Raw genomic sequence first — 17,119 nt, 5'->3', positions numbered from 1 at the left:
GAAGTCTGATCCATGGATCAGAAAGCTCTCAACTTCATTTGCTTTTCCTGTCTACAGACTAAACCACCCCTCTCCCCTTCTAGTCTCATCCATCACATTCAAGGCATAGCCCCATTTTGGTCTTCATGTTTCTTGTTTTGGGTTTTTTTTTAAAAAAAAGATTTTATTTACTTATTAATTAGAGAGAGAGAGCACACACATGAGAGATCACAGGTGGTAGGGAGAGTCAGAGGGAGAAGCAGACTCCCCCACTCTGAGCAGGGAGCTGGAGGGGAGGCTTGATCCCAGGACCCTGGAATCATGACTTGACCCAAAGGCAAAGGCTTAACACACTGAACCACCCAGGCACCCCTGGTCTTCATGTTTTTGTGGGTGTAGACTAGTGGTTAAGCAACAGGAGGCCTCCAACAGTTTGAATTTGAATACTGGTTCGGTCCCTTAGTAGCTGTGTAACAGTAGGCAAATTGCTTTCATTTTTCTGGCCTCAGTTTCTCTAAAATGAAGATAGTAGTAACAGTAATGCTAAGAAGCATGCCTGTTTTATAGAGAAGTTGTGAATGAGGTAAACGAGGAAACACAAGTAAAATGTTTACTATAGTGCCTGGCATTTAGGAAGCCAAATTGCTATTGCTACCACTAATAATAATAAATAATAAGCCCTAATAATAAGAATTAGAACCGAGAAGATTTGGGAAAGTTAATCTAGTCGATTGCCGATCCCACAAACAAGGTTTGCCTTCCCTGATACGACACTTTTTCATAGCGATTTTCACTCTTCAATGTCAATGTTCTAAGTGTCTGACCAACCTCACCCACCACCGCCCCGCCCCCCAAGGGGGCGGGGACCTATTTAGGGCCTAGAACAGTGTCCTATTTCACAGCAGGGAGAGAGTGGACGTACAGCTTTCTATCACAGGAAAGGAGACTGGGGTGCAAGGAGACTGGCAGATTTGTCTGAGATTGAGCTCGTGGGAGAGCTGGGTAAGAACCCAGAGGTCCTGGGCAGCGGACCCTGGGAATGAAATCGAAGTCCAGCCCTAACATCTGGTGCTTTGGGCAGAGCCACGGATACACAGATTGTCAGTGATCCAGGGGTCAACATTCCCACCGGGTGGCCTAAGCACTGGCCCGTGTTTTGGGGGCGCCGAAATCGGGCGAGCAGGCGGCTGAGCGGGAAGGCACGGGTGCACCCGCCCTCCCCGGCGGCGCGGCGCTTAGAGCCGCGGCAACTCTCGGCGCTGGCGGCGGGCCAGGGCCACCCCGGGCCGGGCCGGGTCCCGGGCGCGGCAAGTGGAAAACAACCTGGCCGCAGACAATTGACAAAGGCGCGCGAACGGGCCGGCCCTCCGCCGCGCGCACGCACGCAGCGTGGGCAGAGCCGCGCCCTCCGTGGGACCCGCGGCGCCCAGGCCCAGGTGGGGCGCGTGTCGGGGAGAGGGGCGTCCCTCCCGCCTCGGCGGCGGTTCGGGTGCGCCGGAGCTCCGCGCGGGGAGTGCGCCCCGTGAGAGGGGCGGGGTGGACGGGCCGGGCGCCGAGAGCCGCGACGCCCGGGTCCAGGTGGCGCGGTGGAGCCTTGTGTCCTGGGGCCGCACGGAAATGCAAGCAACCTGATCCACGTGACCTTTTACAGGTGGGCAGATAAGGCCTAGAGAGGTAAGGTGGTCTGGAAAAAACTATTATTTCTTGCGTCGGTTTGTTTTTCTCTGCCCGCTTCAGTGTAGGATTTGGGGTGACTTTTAATAAGAATCGATAGGTTGAAACAACAGAAAAATACAAACAGTGTTAAAGGATCCTTGCCAAGGAAAGTATAATTATTACTACGGGCGGGGGTTGGGGGAAGAGAAAGGAAATTCGAAGTCCCTATGTTGCGCTGCTTTGGCCAAGGACCCGCAGAAAAGTGCCAGAGCTGAGACCAGAAGCCTGAGTGTCGGGCTCCCCCGGGGGTTCAGTGCTCTGGGCACAGTGAGTGACCAGAACTTTCAGGGGAATGGAGAAACAGCAGCCTGCCCGCGGGCTTCACCTTCTTGGGATTCTGGACCCCTTAGACACCTGGATCCCTTCCTACAGAGGGGTTCACACATGACATTGCACACCGTTTCAGATTTGACACGAAGCATTCCGCTGTAAGGAGTGACCGGAAGGTTGGCACTCAGCCTGTGCTATCAAGAGCAATTTTTTGCTCTTTTTAAAGGGAGGCAGCCAGGGGAAAAAGCGAGTACCGGCTGTCAATCCAGTGTTCTGACCTCGCTAGCTGGGTGATCTTGGACACACTGTTTAACCTCTCCAAGGCCTAGTGTTTTGCTCCTTGTTCTTTTTTTTTTCTTTACAGATTTTTTAAAAACTCAAGTTAGTTCACTTATCTAGTGCAGTATTAGTTTCAGTCCCAAGCCCGGCGTTATCTGTAAAATAGAGATGAGATTGTCTGCCTCCTCCTTCAAGTTATTGTCCGATTTAAGAATGAATGCTGATCCCAGTGCCTGGCACGTAGGGAGTGCTCAGTGAGCGTGCAGGTGCACCGAGCCCAGTGGCTCGCAGCTGTGCCAGTTAGGAGAGATGATGACATGGAAGACATTGGGCTGTCTCTGAAATAAAACGCAAAATTAAAAACATTGTAAACCTGAAACTATAAAGAGAACCCTATAATGACTCAAAGCGACAGCACAGATCTTGGCGATGATCATCTAAACAAAAGTACAGCAGTGCACCACGTGAAAGGCTGAGAGGAAAAGCCACCAGACATTCTAACAAGGACTGTTTACTGGGCCTTGCTTGCCTCTTTTGAATGGAACCGGCACCTGCATAGCTTGTTTCTAAATGAGAGGAAAGAGGAGGGTGATGGGGGGACCTGGGCAACACCCAGTCTTGCCAGGTGATGTGGGCTTGGCCGAGTTCTGGCCGGGGTACAGGAGTTGCTGGCAATTGGCTCTCATCCCTCTTGGATCAGCAGCTTGTTGTGGTAAACAGAGCCTTGGTTGACTGTGTTCTAGATCAAATAAATGGCTTTTTATTTAACCGATGGGGGTGTGTGTTTGAGTGCTCTAACTGAAGCAAAATAGTGTTTGTTGAGCTCGATTGTCCAAAGCCTATAGCTTGTTTACTGACAGGCTAAGGAGTTTTTATTATTATTACTATTGATTTATATGATTTATGGAGAGAGAGAGCATGCATGCACCCACAAGGGGAGAGGGGCAGAGGGAGAAGGAGAAGCAGATCCCTCATCCAGCTGGATACCAGGACCCTAGGACCACCACCCAAACCCAAAGCAGATGTTTAATTGATTGAGCAATCCAGGCGCCCCAGGCTTAAGAGTTTTAAAATCTGCAGATCCAAAATTGTGAGGACAGGGCCTGGGCAGGCCTACTTGCCTATAAAAAGAATTGCTCTTACAAAAAAAAAAATACTGTGTTGTTTTCTTCCTCTGCCATTTTAGGCCTTGCAAATAGAGTCAGGGAAATATGGCTTAGGGCAAATAGCTGCTATTTAATTTGGGCTGAGACACAAATTACCTGTCTGCTGGGTTACATGCCTCTCCAGGTGTTTATAAAGGAGAGTTCTTCCTCAGAAACAGAGAAAGTGTGTGAAGTCTCTTGCCCCCTGTCTGCCTCCCCTTGAGCCAGTCATTTCTCAACCCAGAGAAATCCTTTTTCTGCAAGTTCAGTGACTTTGGCAAGTTCCTTCCCTTCCTGGCTCTGTGGCCTGATTTTGTTTCACAGTAGCTCTGTTGGAAAGTTGTTTTTTTGTTTGTTTTTGTTTTGTTTGTTTGTTCAAGCCAACACAGGCTTGAACTCACGACCCTGAGATCAGATCTGAGCTAAGATCAAGAGTCAGTCACTTAACCAACTGAGCCACCCAGGTGTCCCTGTTTTGTTTTTTTAAAGTAAGCTCTACATCCATCGTGGGGCTTGAACTCAGGACCCCAAGATTAAGAGTTGCATGCTCTACCAACTGAGCCAGCCAGGTACTCCTAGAAAGTTTTCCCTAATTGGACCTTTAGATTCTAAACATTTGATGTTCATAGGATGGCATAGAGCAAACATACTCTCTTAGGCCAAGGCTCTTCCTTATTTGAACGCAGCCCATGGACCTCTTTCATGTTTCTACCTCCAGACTCGCTGCCTTCATTCTTTCAACATTTCTGTAGTAGGTTGAGATTAAAAGCAGAATTTTCCCAAGAAGTGATCTACAGACTACTTGCATCAGAGTCACCTAGGGACTAGGGTGCCTGGGCAGCTCCATCGGTTAAGCCTCTGCCTTCTTTGGCTCAGGTCATGATCCCAGGGCCCTGGGATCAAATTCCGCATCAGGCTCCCTGCTCAGTGAGGAGTCTCCTTCTCCCTTTGCCTCTGCTGATCCCCCTGCTTGTGTGTGTGCTCTCTCTCGCGCGCTCTCTCTCTCTCTCTCTCTCTCAAATAAATAAATAAATAAATAAAATCTTAAAAAGAAATCAACCAGGGGCTTGTGGAAATGCTCCATCCCTGACCACCTGAATCAGAATCTTCAAGCGTGTGGACAAGAATTTACACATCTGAGAAGGGCTCTTGGTGATTCTTATGCACCTTTGGTTGTCTGTTTGGGTGTTGGGGGTGTGGATTGGTAGTGGGGGATTATATACTCCTTATAAATTCTATATTGTTTGTCTAAATTATGTAATGAGTGAGAGCCTCTTTTGTAAATTGAACAAAACCATGATGTCTAGGGAAAACGTGAGTAGCAAGTAAGCGCTGGAGAAAATGCTCAAGATAATTCATCATTCGGGAAATGCACATCAAAACCACATTGAGATGTCACTTCCTACCTATGAAGGTGGCTAAAATTAAAAAGACTGACTGTAGCAAGCTTGATAAGGATGTGGAGGAACTAGAACTTGTATGCACTATTGGTGCGAATGTAAAATGGTACAACCACTCTTTCAAAGTTTGACATCTATCTTGTGATCCAGACACATCCCTAGGTCCGGCGTTATTGGATGAGAGAAACAGAGAACAGCCAATTGTTTGGGTAAACAGTTCTATGTCCCTACAGTTAAATATGCTCAGCATTAAAAAGTAATGAACTGGGGCTCCTGGGTGGCTCAGTGGGTTAAAGCCTTTGCCTTCAGCTCAGGTCATGATCCCGGGGTTCTGGGATCGAGCTCCGCATCGGGCTCTGTGCTCAGCAGGGAGCCTGCTTCCTCCTCTCTCTCTGCCTGCTTCTCTGCCTACTTGTGATCTCTGTCAAATAAATAAATAAAATCTTTAAAAAAAAAAAAAAGTAATGAACTACTGACACACAGATAGATCTCGAAATAATCTTGCTGAAAAGAAAAAGAAGCCAGACCAAAAAGAGTACAGACGCTACAATTCCACTTATATAAAACCCAAGGGGAGTTGCTCTCCCCCCCCCCCACCCCCGATCTTAAACATTTTGGTGGCTCTCAAGAATTGTGTATGATTATATTAGTCAACCTCCACTTGTTACTGTGTCATTGGCAATTTGATCTGATGGAGCCACCCACGCATCCCTAGTTTTATCAGTTTTTAGTTCATATTACTCTGCTATGGTCCCCTCCAACCCCATCCCCCCAGCTCTCAGCCTCCATCACCCATGTCTTGCTCCTTAGAGAGACTGCTTAGAAAGACATCAGCACCTTGCTGGGCTGGTTACACTAGCATACAGCATTCCTTTGATCCACTGGCCTAGTTGCCTTTCAGTAAGAGAATGAGAATAGTCTGCAATTACCTGTTATTCTATTTTGTTTTGTTTTGTTTTGATCTATCCTGGCTCCCAGTGATCTCTGTTTCCCTTTATAAAGGCTGAGGGACCATCTCTTTTACTCAAGTGGCAGAATCCTCAAATGGCTAAGGCTAAAAAGGGTGGGGAAAGAAAATATATTAGCTCCTAAGAAAATCCAAAGGCAAGGATGCCTGGGTGGCTCAGTTGGTTAAGCATCCGACTCTTGATTTTGGCTCAGGTCATGGTCTCAGGGTTGTGAGATTGAGCCCCATGTTAGAATTAGCTCAAGAGTCTCTCTCTCCCTCTCCCCCAAATCTAATTCAAACAAACAAACAAACAAACAAAACACCTAAAGGCAGTCAGTCTCCATCATGGCTGGACTGAGTAATGGCATCAGGGCTCAGTTTCATGGTCCCTCAATCCTTAGCTCCGTTTCTTGGTGTTTGCTGCATTCTGAGATAGGCTCTAGTGTGTCATTCCTATTACTTATTATTATCATCATGATCAGCTGTTCTCACCTTCGGCTTGAATATGATCAGCGAAGTGTCCTTAGATAATGTCTTAACCCATTGGATCCATGGTAGTGCTATCCTTTACAGTGAAACAACAATAGTGACGAAGCAACTGTTAAAATTTTGCGAGCTTACCTTGTACTCTGTTAGATACTCTACATGGATTATCTTTTTTTTAAAAAGGATTTATTTATTTATTTGACGGACAAAGATCACAAGTAGGCAGAGAAGCAGGCAGAGAGAAAGGAGGAAGCAGGCTCCCTGCTGAGCAGAGAGCCTGATGCCGGGCTCGATCCCAGGACTCTGGGATCCTGACGTGAGTCAAAGGCAGAAGCTTTAACCCGCTGAGCCACCCAGGCACCCCTACATGGATTATCTTATGAAATTTTATAATCACCCTGTAAAGGAGGTTAATAATTATCCCAGGAAAGCCAGCTGACTGATTGCTGAATCAGAATTTAAAATTGGGTTTTCTGGCTCTAGAGTGTGGACTCCAAGCCTTTACAGTGCCTCTTGAAGTCCCTCTTAAGAAATAAGAAGACGAGAGCAAAGCCATCAAATAGTGTGCCTGTATCTTACTTTTTCTGAACATCAATCTTAAAATATACACGGCAATCATAGTAGGGGCAGAACTTTGGAAGTTATTCTCATAACTTTGTCAATCTCTGATCCTTATGGGTTGTTAGAGTTTTGGGAGCTCTTCATACAGGACCGCTCTCCTTGACTATTCAGTATGTCTGTATAAACCAGGAGTGTCAGGCAGGACTCCAGTGTGGCCACTCTTCTTTCTATAGGCATTTCCTCCCTTTGTTTTTCTTCTCTTTCTTTCTCTCTCTCTCTCTCTCTCTTTTTTTTTTTTTTTTAACATTTGTTTACTTTTATATGAGGTGAGGGGCAGAGGGAGAGGGAAGGAAGAGAACCCCAAGCAGACTAACTACTGAGCATGGAGCCTGACAAGGGGCTTGATCCCACGGCCCTGAGAGCATGACCTGAGCCAAAATCAAGGGCCAGACACTTAATGGACTGTGCCATCCGGTACCCGTAGTCCTACATCTTAACTGAGGTGGTGGTTACACAAATCTAACATGTGATAAAATGGCATAGAAACAATCATTCACGAATAGTAGATTGATGCCAATTTCCTGGTTCTGATATTGTGCTATATTTAAATAATAGGTAACCATCAGAGTACCCTAGTGAAAGGTGCACAGAAAATCTGGTACTATCCTTGCTACTTCCTGTTGAGTGAGTCTGTAAGTCTTGTACCTGTCTGTAAGTATTTCAAAATAAAAAGTTAAAAACAAAAGATTACATAGCTTAACTTATCCACTATCTTTGCAGCTCTGTATGGACAAGTACCGCCCAAAAGCCTGGGAGAGCAGGCTGGGTGTCCCTGTTCTATTTCCTGGTCTGGGTTGATAAGGAGGCTTATCTCAGAGAACAAGCTTGGGAAACATGGCTTTCCTTGTAGTCCAGTCATGCTCAGTCCTGGGATCTCTTTCATGTCCCATGATAGGCAATTTTTTTTAAAAGATTTTATTTATTTATCTGTCAGAGAGGAGCACAAGCAGGGCGAGCAGCAGGCAGAGGCAGAAGTAGGCTCCCCGCTGAGCAGGGAGCCCAATGCAGGGCTTGATCCCAAGACGCTGGGGTCATGACCTGAGCGGAAGGCAGACACCTAACCAACTGAGCCCCCCAGGAGTCCCCATAATAGGCAATTTAGAACTAAAATCAGTTTAGCCCTCTGCTCTCTCTCTCAAATAAATAAATAAAATCTTTAAAAAAAAAAAAAAAGACACAGAATTATTCTAGGACCACAAAGATCTCCCTGGTGTTGTTTCTTTATGGTCACACTCACCTGCCCTTCACCCTCATCCCTAGCCAGGTGACCACTAATCTGTTCTCTGTCTCTATAATGTTGTACGTGACATAAATGGAATCATACATGACCTTTTAAGATTAGTTTTTTTTTTCAGGCCGTGTAATACCCCCAAACGCCCTTCAGGCTATCACAATTTATGCATAATTCAATCCGTGTTATTTCTGGGTGTTCAGTTGTAATGGATCTACCCTTTCTTTCTTTTAAAGCATTCACCTCTTCTTAATTTTTTTTTTAAAGATTTTATTTATTTATTTGACAGAGAGAGATCACAAGCAGACAGAGAGGCAGGCAGAGAGAGAGAGAGGGAAGTAGGCTCCCTGCTGAGCAGAGAGCCCGACGTGGGACTCAATCCCAGGACCCTGAGATCATGACCCGAGCCGAAGGCAGCGGCTCAACCCACTGAGCCACCCAGGCGCCCCCTCTTCTTAATTATTTTTAAAGTAGGCTCCACACCTAACATGGGGCTCAGACTTATGACACTGAGATTAAGAGTACCTATATGCTCTACCGACTAAACCAGCCAAGTGTCCCTAAAGCGTTCACCTGTTAAACACACCTATTAAAACAACATTTTGATTGTTTCCGGTCTGGCAATTACAAATAAAACTTCTGTAAGCATTTGTGGACACGTTTTTGTATGGACAGAAGTTTTCTTTCTCTGGAATAGATGCCCGAAGTTATGATTGTTAGTAAGTGTAGGTTTCTTTTTAAAAGAAACTGACAAGCTGTTTTCTGCCGTGGCTGTACTATTTTTGCATTCCCACCAGTGATGTCTGAGCGATCCAATTTCTCCCACACCTCTGCCAGCAGTTAATACTATATAATATTTTTCTGATTAAGGGCTTTATTGAGCTATAACTCATCTCATATACTTCACCCACTGAAAGTATACAAATCAGTGGTTTTTAGTATATTCACTGAGTTGTGCAAGTATCACCACAATAAATTTAGAACATTTTCGCCACCCCCAAGAGAAACCCTGTGCCCAGTAGCCACCACACTCCATACCCTAGCCAGTTAGCCTAGGAATCCGATGATCTACTTTTATATAGATTTGCCTATTCTGGATATTTCATATAAGTCAAATCATAAAATATGTGGTCCTTTGTGACTGACTGCTTTGACCTAGCATAATGTTTTCAAGATTCATCCGTGTTAAAGCACATATCCATAGGACTTCATTCCTTTTCATTACCAAATAATGTATAATATTTTTAAAGAAATAAAAATATGTTTCTTTCCATTATACAGACCATAAACTAAGAGATGACAAAATGCTCTTACAGGGAGGTTTTGCCAGGCCAGCTTGGAGGTCTAGCTTGCAGTTAACCTAAGTGCAAATTAATGCTATTTTAAATATTTAGCAGTTCTCTGTAGAATGTGCTTTTTGTTTGTTTAGCAATAGTTCTGAGTAGTGGAACCTGAGTAGCTCTCCTGAAAGCCTGTTGGGATCTTTCTAGAGAACCTACTGTGCACAGGGGGGTGAGTGTCAGCGACTCAGGCCAGGGACAGGTCAGCAGGCCACGGGCAGTGTTCAAGAGCTGGAACAGAGCTGTGCATCAGACAGATGCATTCCAGGATCTTTCTAGGCCCTTTGCTCTCCCCATTCAGTTTACAGATCATCTGATCAGGTCAGCGCTTATGGCCCATGACAGAAACTTCTGCTGCTACTAGTCCCTCCCAAAGGACATTTATATATGCAAGTATCATCAGTATTGTGAGGAATAGTGAAGGACACCAGGTGAATGGGTGCTCCCCTGTCTCTGAGTGTGTAGGGTCTGGGCAGGAGGCTGAAGCCTGGTTCTGAATAACCCTAAATAGCCAAGTACAAGTTTGAATGGGCTGTGTGCCACTTAAAATATTAGGAAATATTTTACCCATCCAGAAAAGAACAAAGAACAGTGAAACAAATACCATGTTCTTACCACCTCGCTTTATTTAATTTTAACATTTTTGTCCTCTGTGCTTCATTATTTTTAAGCAAATAGGACTTCTCTTACTTCAGCAATAAAAAGGAACGAACTACTGATACATGCAGCAATTTACAGGAATCTCCAGGACATTATGCTGATTGAATAAAGTCGGTCCCCAGAAGTGACACACTGTAATGATTCCATTCACATACATTCTTGAAATGACCAGATGACAGAAGTGAAGAACAGATTCCTGGTGGCCAGGGGTTAAGGATGGGATGGAGCTGGAGGGAAGTGAGTGAAAAGGGAACATGAGGGGTCCTTGTGATAGAAATGAGCTGTGTCTTGCTTGTATCAATGCCAGTATCCTGGCTGTGAGATGGTGTTAGGAGTTTTGCAAGATGTTACCATTGAGGAAATTGGGTAAAGGGTACATGGAACCAGTTTATTATTTATTATAACTGCATGTGAATCTCTGTCTCAAAATTAGAAGTGTAGCTCAAAACAAGACAGCTTCAGATCCCATTAAGTCCCTTTTGATCTGTCCTCAATTCCATTTCTCTGCTTCCCTTTCCAGAGGTTGCTACCATCCTGAATTTACTGTTGATCATGTTCACAAAATTTTTAATACATATATATTATATATATTATATTATATATTATATATATATAATTTTTATATTATAATAATATATTTTTATTTACAGTGTTGATGAGGCTACCCATTATGATATATGAATTTGTAGTTTGTTCATTTTCACTGTTGTTGAGAATTCCATGGTATGGATATATTACAAGTTAATAACCCATTCTTTTGTTGATGGTCATCTAGGTTGTTTCTAATTTCATTATCAGCAGTGCTGCCGTGAACATTCTTGTCTCCATTCCTTGTGTATAGGAGGAGAAGTTTCTTTTTTTTTTTTACGAGTTCATTTATTTATTTGACGGAGAGATCGAAAGAGAGCACACGTAAACAGAGTGGCAGGCAGGGAAAAAAGAGAAGCAGGCTCACTGCTGAGCAAGGAGCCAGATGCGGGACTTTATCCCAGGACGCTGGAATCGTGACCCGAGAGGAGCCTTCCGCTCAACAGACTGAGCCAAGTAGACTCAGGCGCCCAGGCGCCCCCAAGTGGACAAGTATCTTAAAGACAGGTTATCTCTAAGAGTGGAACTGGCCTGATGGTGCAAGCATTTTTAACTTTTCTAGTTATTGCCAAATTGCTCTTTGGAGTGGTTTCAACAATTTACATTACCTTATCGGTACATGAGACTTCCTGGTCATCTATAGTTTCACCAACATTTTTATATTTTGCCAGTCTGATGGGCATGAAATGTTATCTCACTGTGATTTTTTTTTTAAGATTTTATTTATCTATTTGACAGAGAGAGAGAGATCACAAGTAGGCAGAGAGGCAGGCAGAGAGAGAGAGAGAAGAAGAAGCAGGCTCCCTGCTGAGCAGAGAGCCCAATGTGGGGCTCGGTCCCAGGACCCTGAGATCATGACCTGAGCCGAAGGCAGAGGCTTAATCCACTGAACCACCCAGGTGCCCCTTATTTTTATTTGTAAAGATATATTTATTTGAGGGAGAGAGATAGTGCATGAGCACAGGGGCAGAGAGAGGGAGAGAGGGAGAGAGTCTCAAGCAGACCTCACACTGAGCTTGGAGCCTGACACAGGGCTTGATCCTATGATCCTAAGGTCATGACCAGAGCTAAAACCAAGAGTCCTCACTTACCCCACTGAACCACCCAGGTGCCCCCATTGTGGTTTTACTTAATCACATTTGCCTAGTTACTAGTGAACCGAACATCTTTTCATTTGTGTATTAGCCATTTAAACTTCTTCCTTTGTCAGTTACCTGTTCATACCTGTATAGGCTAGAGTTTAGTTGGAGAGAACACAGGTCATTCTGTTTTAACCAGAGTTGGAGGCTCAGCTAACTGCACCATGCAGGTGTCCCTCCATGTCTTTAAATAGCATGCACGTACTGTCGATTGAGCTTTTGGTTTATGTATTGTTCTTTGACTTTCTACCATGGAAGATTTAGTTGTTATTTTTACTCCCCGCTCCACCACACATACACACGCCTTCCACGACCACATACTCCCAGTATAGTTACACATCATATTGATAGGTCACTTGCATTACAGTGTGTATAAATTGTATTTATAACTGAACCAGGCAGTAATGTACACTTACTTTTATTTTTCCTGCACAACTTTTTAAGTTTTTAAAATTTTATTTATTTATTTTTAAAGATTTTATTTATTTGAGAGAGAGCGAGTGAGAGAGAGCGTGGGAGAGTAGAAGGTCAGAGGGAGAAGAAGACTCCCTGTGGAGCTGGGAGCCCGATGTGGGACTCGATCCCAGGACTCGAGGATCATGACTTGAGCTGGAAACAGTCGCTTAAGCAACTGAGCCACCCAGGTGCTCCAGCACAACTTTTTTTTTTTTTTTTCGCTTTTAATTTTTTATTATAAATTATGACAAACAGAAAAGTGAAGCTGAGTGAATTTTCACAAAACAAACTCCCATATAACCACCACCCAGGTCAAATAACGACCACCACCCTGGAAGCCCCCTCATGTCTTCTCTTATTATCAGTCCTCTTACCCCTTCCACAAGGGTAACTGCTCTGGCACAACTTTTTTAACAATTGTTTTGTGTTTGTTCGATGGTTTATCTCTTAGTTTTGTATGTGTGATCTGTGTGATTATCCCCAAAGATATACCATATTCTTTATCGATTCAATGAATCTATTTTCAGGACGTTCTAGCGCCTTCTGAAATACCATAGACTGTTTGCCATTGGTCAGTCCTAGGATTTTCCTTCCCCATCTGGGGCTTTCCTTGGCCCTTCTCACTGTTGATCACCAGAGTCCTCTACCTATGTCTTCCTCTTTCCTGTTTCCTTATTTTGGTGGAGGATATTTATTCTCCCATAGTTTTCTGAGAAGAGGAACATATAAAGATAAATTCTCTAGGCTTTCAAGGTTCTGCAGTTTCTCCTCAATGGCTCTAGATACAGATTTTTAAAATACTTACCCTGTTAGGGACTTGTACTTCCTGGATCTAAGAATTCATATTTTTTTTATAAATTCTGGACAATTCTTACTCTTACCTCTTTGAATATTACCTCTCCTTACTCTCTTTATTCCTGCCTTCTAGAATTCAGATTTGACGCATGAACCTTCTTATTTCAATATCCAGATTCCTTAAGCTCTCTTTCATATTTTCCATGCTTTTCTCTCTCTTTAGCAATCTGGATAATTTCTTCAGATCTTTGTGCCCTTTTGGTATTTCTCTTTTCTAGATGTCTATTTAATCTGCCTATTCAGTATTTAATTTTGAAGGCTTTATGTTTAATTTCTGTAAGTTCTGTTTGGTGCTTTAAAAAATCAAAATTATACAGGTCTTTTTTTTTTTTTTTTAATATTATGAGTTTTTTTTCCCCTTGCTTATTTTACAGTTTTTACCTAATGGTTTGACTCTCGGTGTTCTTGGGGTCTACTCCTGCTCATTGCTGTGGAGTCTGGATTGCAGACTCATCTTCAGGACAGGGTTCACAGGAGGAGACATTTTATTTCTATGAGCACTCAGAATAGCATTAGTCCAGAACTGTTTTTGTCGGTTTCTCAGCTTTGGGTTACTTGGGCCACAAGTGTAGTATCAGTTTGAACCTAAAGCCCAGTGAGGGCAGGCCTGTTTTTATGAATTTTCAGAGGGGACTTTTTGTCCTCGTGTAGGACCCAAGCCAAGAGGACTTCATCTTCTGTGTGAGTGGGGGACATTTTTTTTTTCGATCCACCATTTCATTGGAGTCTTTGGGGGTCCCAGTTCTGTGAAGAAGCTTGTCAAAGATAAAACAAATTTATCTTTGTTCCTGCCTGAACACCTGTGCCCAAGTCCCTGGTTGCCTGAACTTGGTCATGCCCTTTTCCCTGCCCACTCTTCTACTTGGGGCCCCAGCCACATCTGCTCAGCTGCTCCTGCTCTCCTTTCCAGTTCTCTCTGTTTGGGGGTCCTGCTATTTCCTTTCTTCTCTTACAAGCCCTGCCGGGCTGTGAGGAGGGAGTTTTATGCTGATCCAGACTGTCTAGGATGTTTTGTAGCAGGGAGGGGTTTCAGGCCATGTTGTTCACAGTATTGCCAATTGTACCTTTAAGCCTAGAGATAAAAGGGTTGTGGGAGTGTCAGGGAGGGAAGGTCCATCTGGCTGGGAGGTTCAGGGAAGGGAAGGGAAGATGAATGTCCAAGGGTAGAGACATGGGAGGGGGCCCAGCAGGTGCAAAAGCACAGAGGCAGGAAATGACTGTGCAGGCCCGGAGGAAAGCACGTAGCTCTCTTTGGCTGGAGGATGGTCTGTGAAGGGGAAAATGAGCTTGGAGCCGGACCACAGAGCAACAGGGAGCTGTTCAATCCCCACAGTGCAGAATGCCGTGATCACAGCTTTGTTTCAGGAAGTATAAGCTGGAAGCACCTCCAGGATGCATGGGTGTGGGCGGCAGCCAGAGGGAGAGGGCTTTAGACTTGGAACAGTGCCCCTGGAGGCTATGGAAGAGCCCATGGGATGGACTTTGGGGCCCGAGTGGGGTAGTGGGGGTAGAGAGGAGGGAACCCCTGGGACAGAGGGTGGGAGAGACTGGGCTGAACCAAATAAAGAAATCTGGGTCAAGAGCTGGGAAAAAAATAGAAGAAAAGCTAGGCAAACACATTATCTGAATCCTGGAAAATGTCAGCAATTACGAGCCTTGTTCTACCTTTTCAAATTGCTCAGATACTGCCCACAAATGCTAATACACAGTTCATCATGCGATGTGCAAGCTAGAGATGTTTTTAGGCCACTTGATGAATGGTTGTCTTTGGATTAGACACAGTATGTTCCAGTAGAGCTCCTGGAAGTGAGTTGGGATGTGTTTGCCTTTCCTAGAACCTGCTGACATGGCTGAACATGGGACTGATGAGCCATCCTCCAGGACAGGGAGTCCCGACGGAGAAGGCCGGGCCTCTGGGGACAGACTGTCGCTGCATCAGAGGCTGGCTGTCAGGGAGCTCATTGACACTGAGCTCTCCTACCTGCACCTGCTCCGGCTCTGTGCCTCTGACATCAGGAGCCGCCTGCAGCAGGTACGGGGGCTGCACACAGCCTCCCTTAACAGGGGCAGACCTGGGTCCTGGCTTCTGAGACCCCACAGATTTTCCAGGGGCAGGCCTGATGGAGGGGAAGGTGTGGTGGCCGGGAAGTCATCTGGATGGAAGCTGGGGTGCTTCCATTTACTGGGCGTGCAGCCTTCAGCCAGGCCTTTAACACATCAGAGCCTCAGTGTATGCATCTGCTAAATGGAGAGAGGAGTAGTCACCCCAGAGAATTAAGTGAGCTAATGCATAAAATAACCCTTTATCAAATTTAGAACAAATTGCTTAAACTGCCCTATATTCCAGTCGTCTCATTTAGGAGATGGCAACAGGAAGAAGTTATCATGATGGTGGGTTTTTACATCTTTTTTTTTCCTCTTGATTTCAGAAATAATATAGGCTCTCTTTATAAAATATAAAGTATCCCTTAGCGTAAGCACCATTAGGGCAATGTACCCCCAGTTCTGGACTCACAAATCAGAAACTTCCAATTAGTGTGTCTTGAATGAATGAAATACTCAAGTGGGAAATGTGCAAAGTAAAAGTTTTCTCATATTTTACTTTCCAGAAATTAGGATTTTTCTCTATAGGCATTAAGCAAACAACTACAGGTTGTTACTTACTCCAACAAGAATAAGAGCATACTCTAGAAATCTTTCTGCAGTTAGCTCTTCCTACTTGATTGTGCATCCAGGACACACACACACACACACACACAATCTCCTGCATACACCCATGCACATATATAGATGTCCTACAGTAGAATTGCCAGCTCATAGTAGCTGGAGTTCAGAATATATGTCAAGGTAATGGTGGTGGGTGCCAAGTATGTCAGAGCTGGAAGGAAATCCAGCTTTTGCCCTAATCTGACAGATAGGGAAACTGAGGGAAGAAACATGATGGCTGCCAGCAGATCTGGGATAAAACCCCAGTTCAGCTTTCATTCCATGCTGAGCCCTCCATCTCTTCCTCACTTCCTGTAGAGTGATGAGAACACCTAATTTATAAAGTTTTTCAAAACCTTGAGAACATTCCACTGTGACAATATCCCCAAGAGTAATAGGACCCTGAAGGTATGAATGTTCTGGACTGATGTCCAAAGTCTGCAAATAGTCCCTCTGCTCAACTCCCAGAGACTCCTATGGTTTTTTGTTCCTTCTAGCTGCCCCAGGGAGATCTGGATGTCCTGTTCTCAAATATCGATGATGTCATTGAGGTGAACAGCAGATTTCTTCATGATCTGCAAGAGACAACATCCAGGGAAGAGGAACAAGTGTACTTAATTGGTAAGCAAAAGACAAGGCAGTTGTTAGCCCTAGGTTCCCATGAATTGTCCTCAGCATGTGGGTATTGCTGAACTGTTTCTAGTTCCAGGGAAATGCAGCTCAATGGGAGTTTCTTTTGGGCATCTCTGAAATACAGCATGACAGAGGTGGTAGGACCCTCAAATAATATCCAGCCCAATCCCATCTCGTTTACAGAAAACGAGACTGGGGCCCAGAGACAAGGAGGGACAAATTTGGTGAGTGGCCCGGCTGAGCCGTTAGTTATTTACTAAGCTTAGTTTTGTACTGAGCACTTGCCAGTTACTATGCTGTGTGCTGGGGTCACAGCATCAACAAGTGAGTCCAAGTTCCCATTCTTACGGCTTGGCAAGTTAGAGAACAGCAGATAAACAGATAAACAAGAGAATTTTAGAAAATAATTTAGAATTTGAAGAACGGAAACGAATGCAGTAACCCTTGGATACGATAGTAGTCCTCTCAGGAAGGGGGCATTTGAACTGAGATCTGAATATTAGGAAGGAGATGGCTATGGGATCTGGAGGGAGAGCAGAAAGAATGGCTGTGCAAAGGCCCTGAGGCAGGGATAAGCCTAGAACATTTGAAGGACAGACAGAAGCCTAGTATTACTCCAGGGAAGTTTATGAGGGGAGTATGTTTGGAGATGAGATGGAAAAGGTG

General features: G+C 44.6%; 1 protein-coding gene across 4 annotated transcripts in view; it reads left to right on the top strand.

The window, feature by feature from the left end:
• Positions 1-877: 877 nt before the first annotated feature.
• ARHGEF37 (Rho guanine nucleotide exchange factor 37) overlaps positions 878-17,119 on the top strand; it is a 51,094-nt gene continuing 34,852 nt past the window's right edge. The window contains exons 1-3 of one of the 4 annotated variants that reach the window (XM_032337355.1): positions 878-981; positions 14,950-15,146; positions 16,318-16,441. In XM_032337355.1, the coding sequence (XP_032193246.1) occupies positions 14,961-15,146; positions 16,318-16,441 (310 nt within the window). In that variant the 5' untranslated portion in view covers positions 878-981; positions 14,950-14,960. The other 3 variants (XM_032337353.1, XM_032337354.1, XM_032337356.1) reach the window with 3 other exon arrangements.

Source organism: Mustela erminea, chromosome 3 (genome assembly GCF_009829155.1).
Source record: "Mustela erminea isolate mMusErm1 chromosome 3, mMusErm1.Pri, whole genome shotgun sequence".
NCBI lineage: Eukaryota > Metazoa > Chordata > Mammalia > Carnivora > Mustelidae > Mustela > Mustela erminea.
The sequence above is the reverse complement of the archived record's forward strand: the minus strand, read 5'-3'. Positions and strand labels throughout refer to the sequence as shown.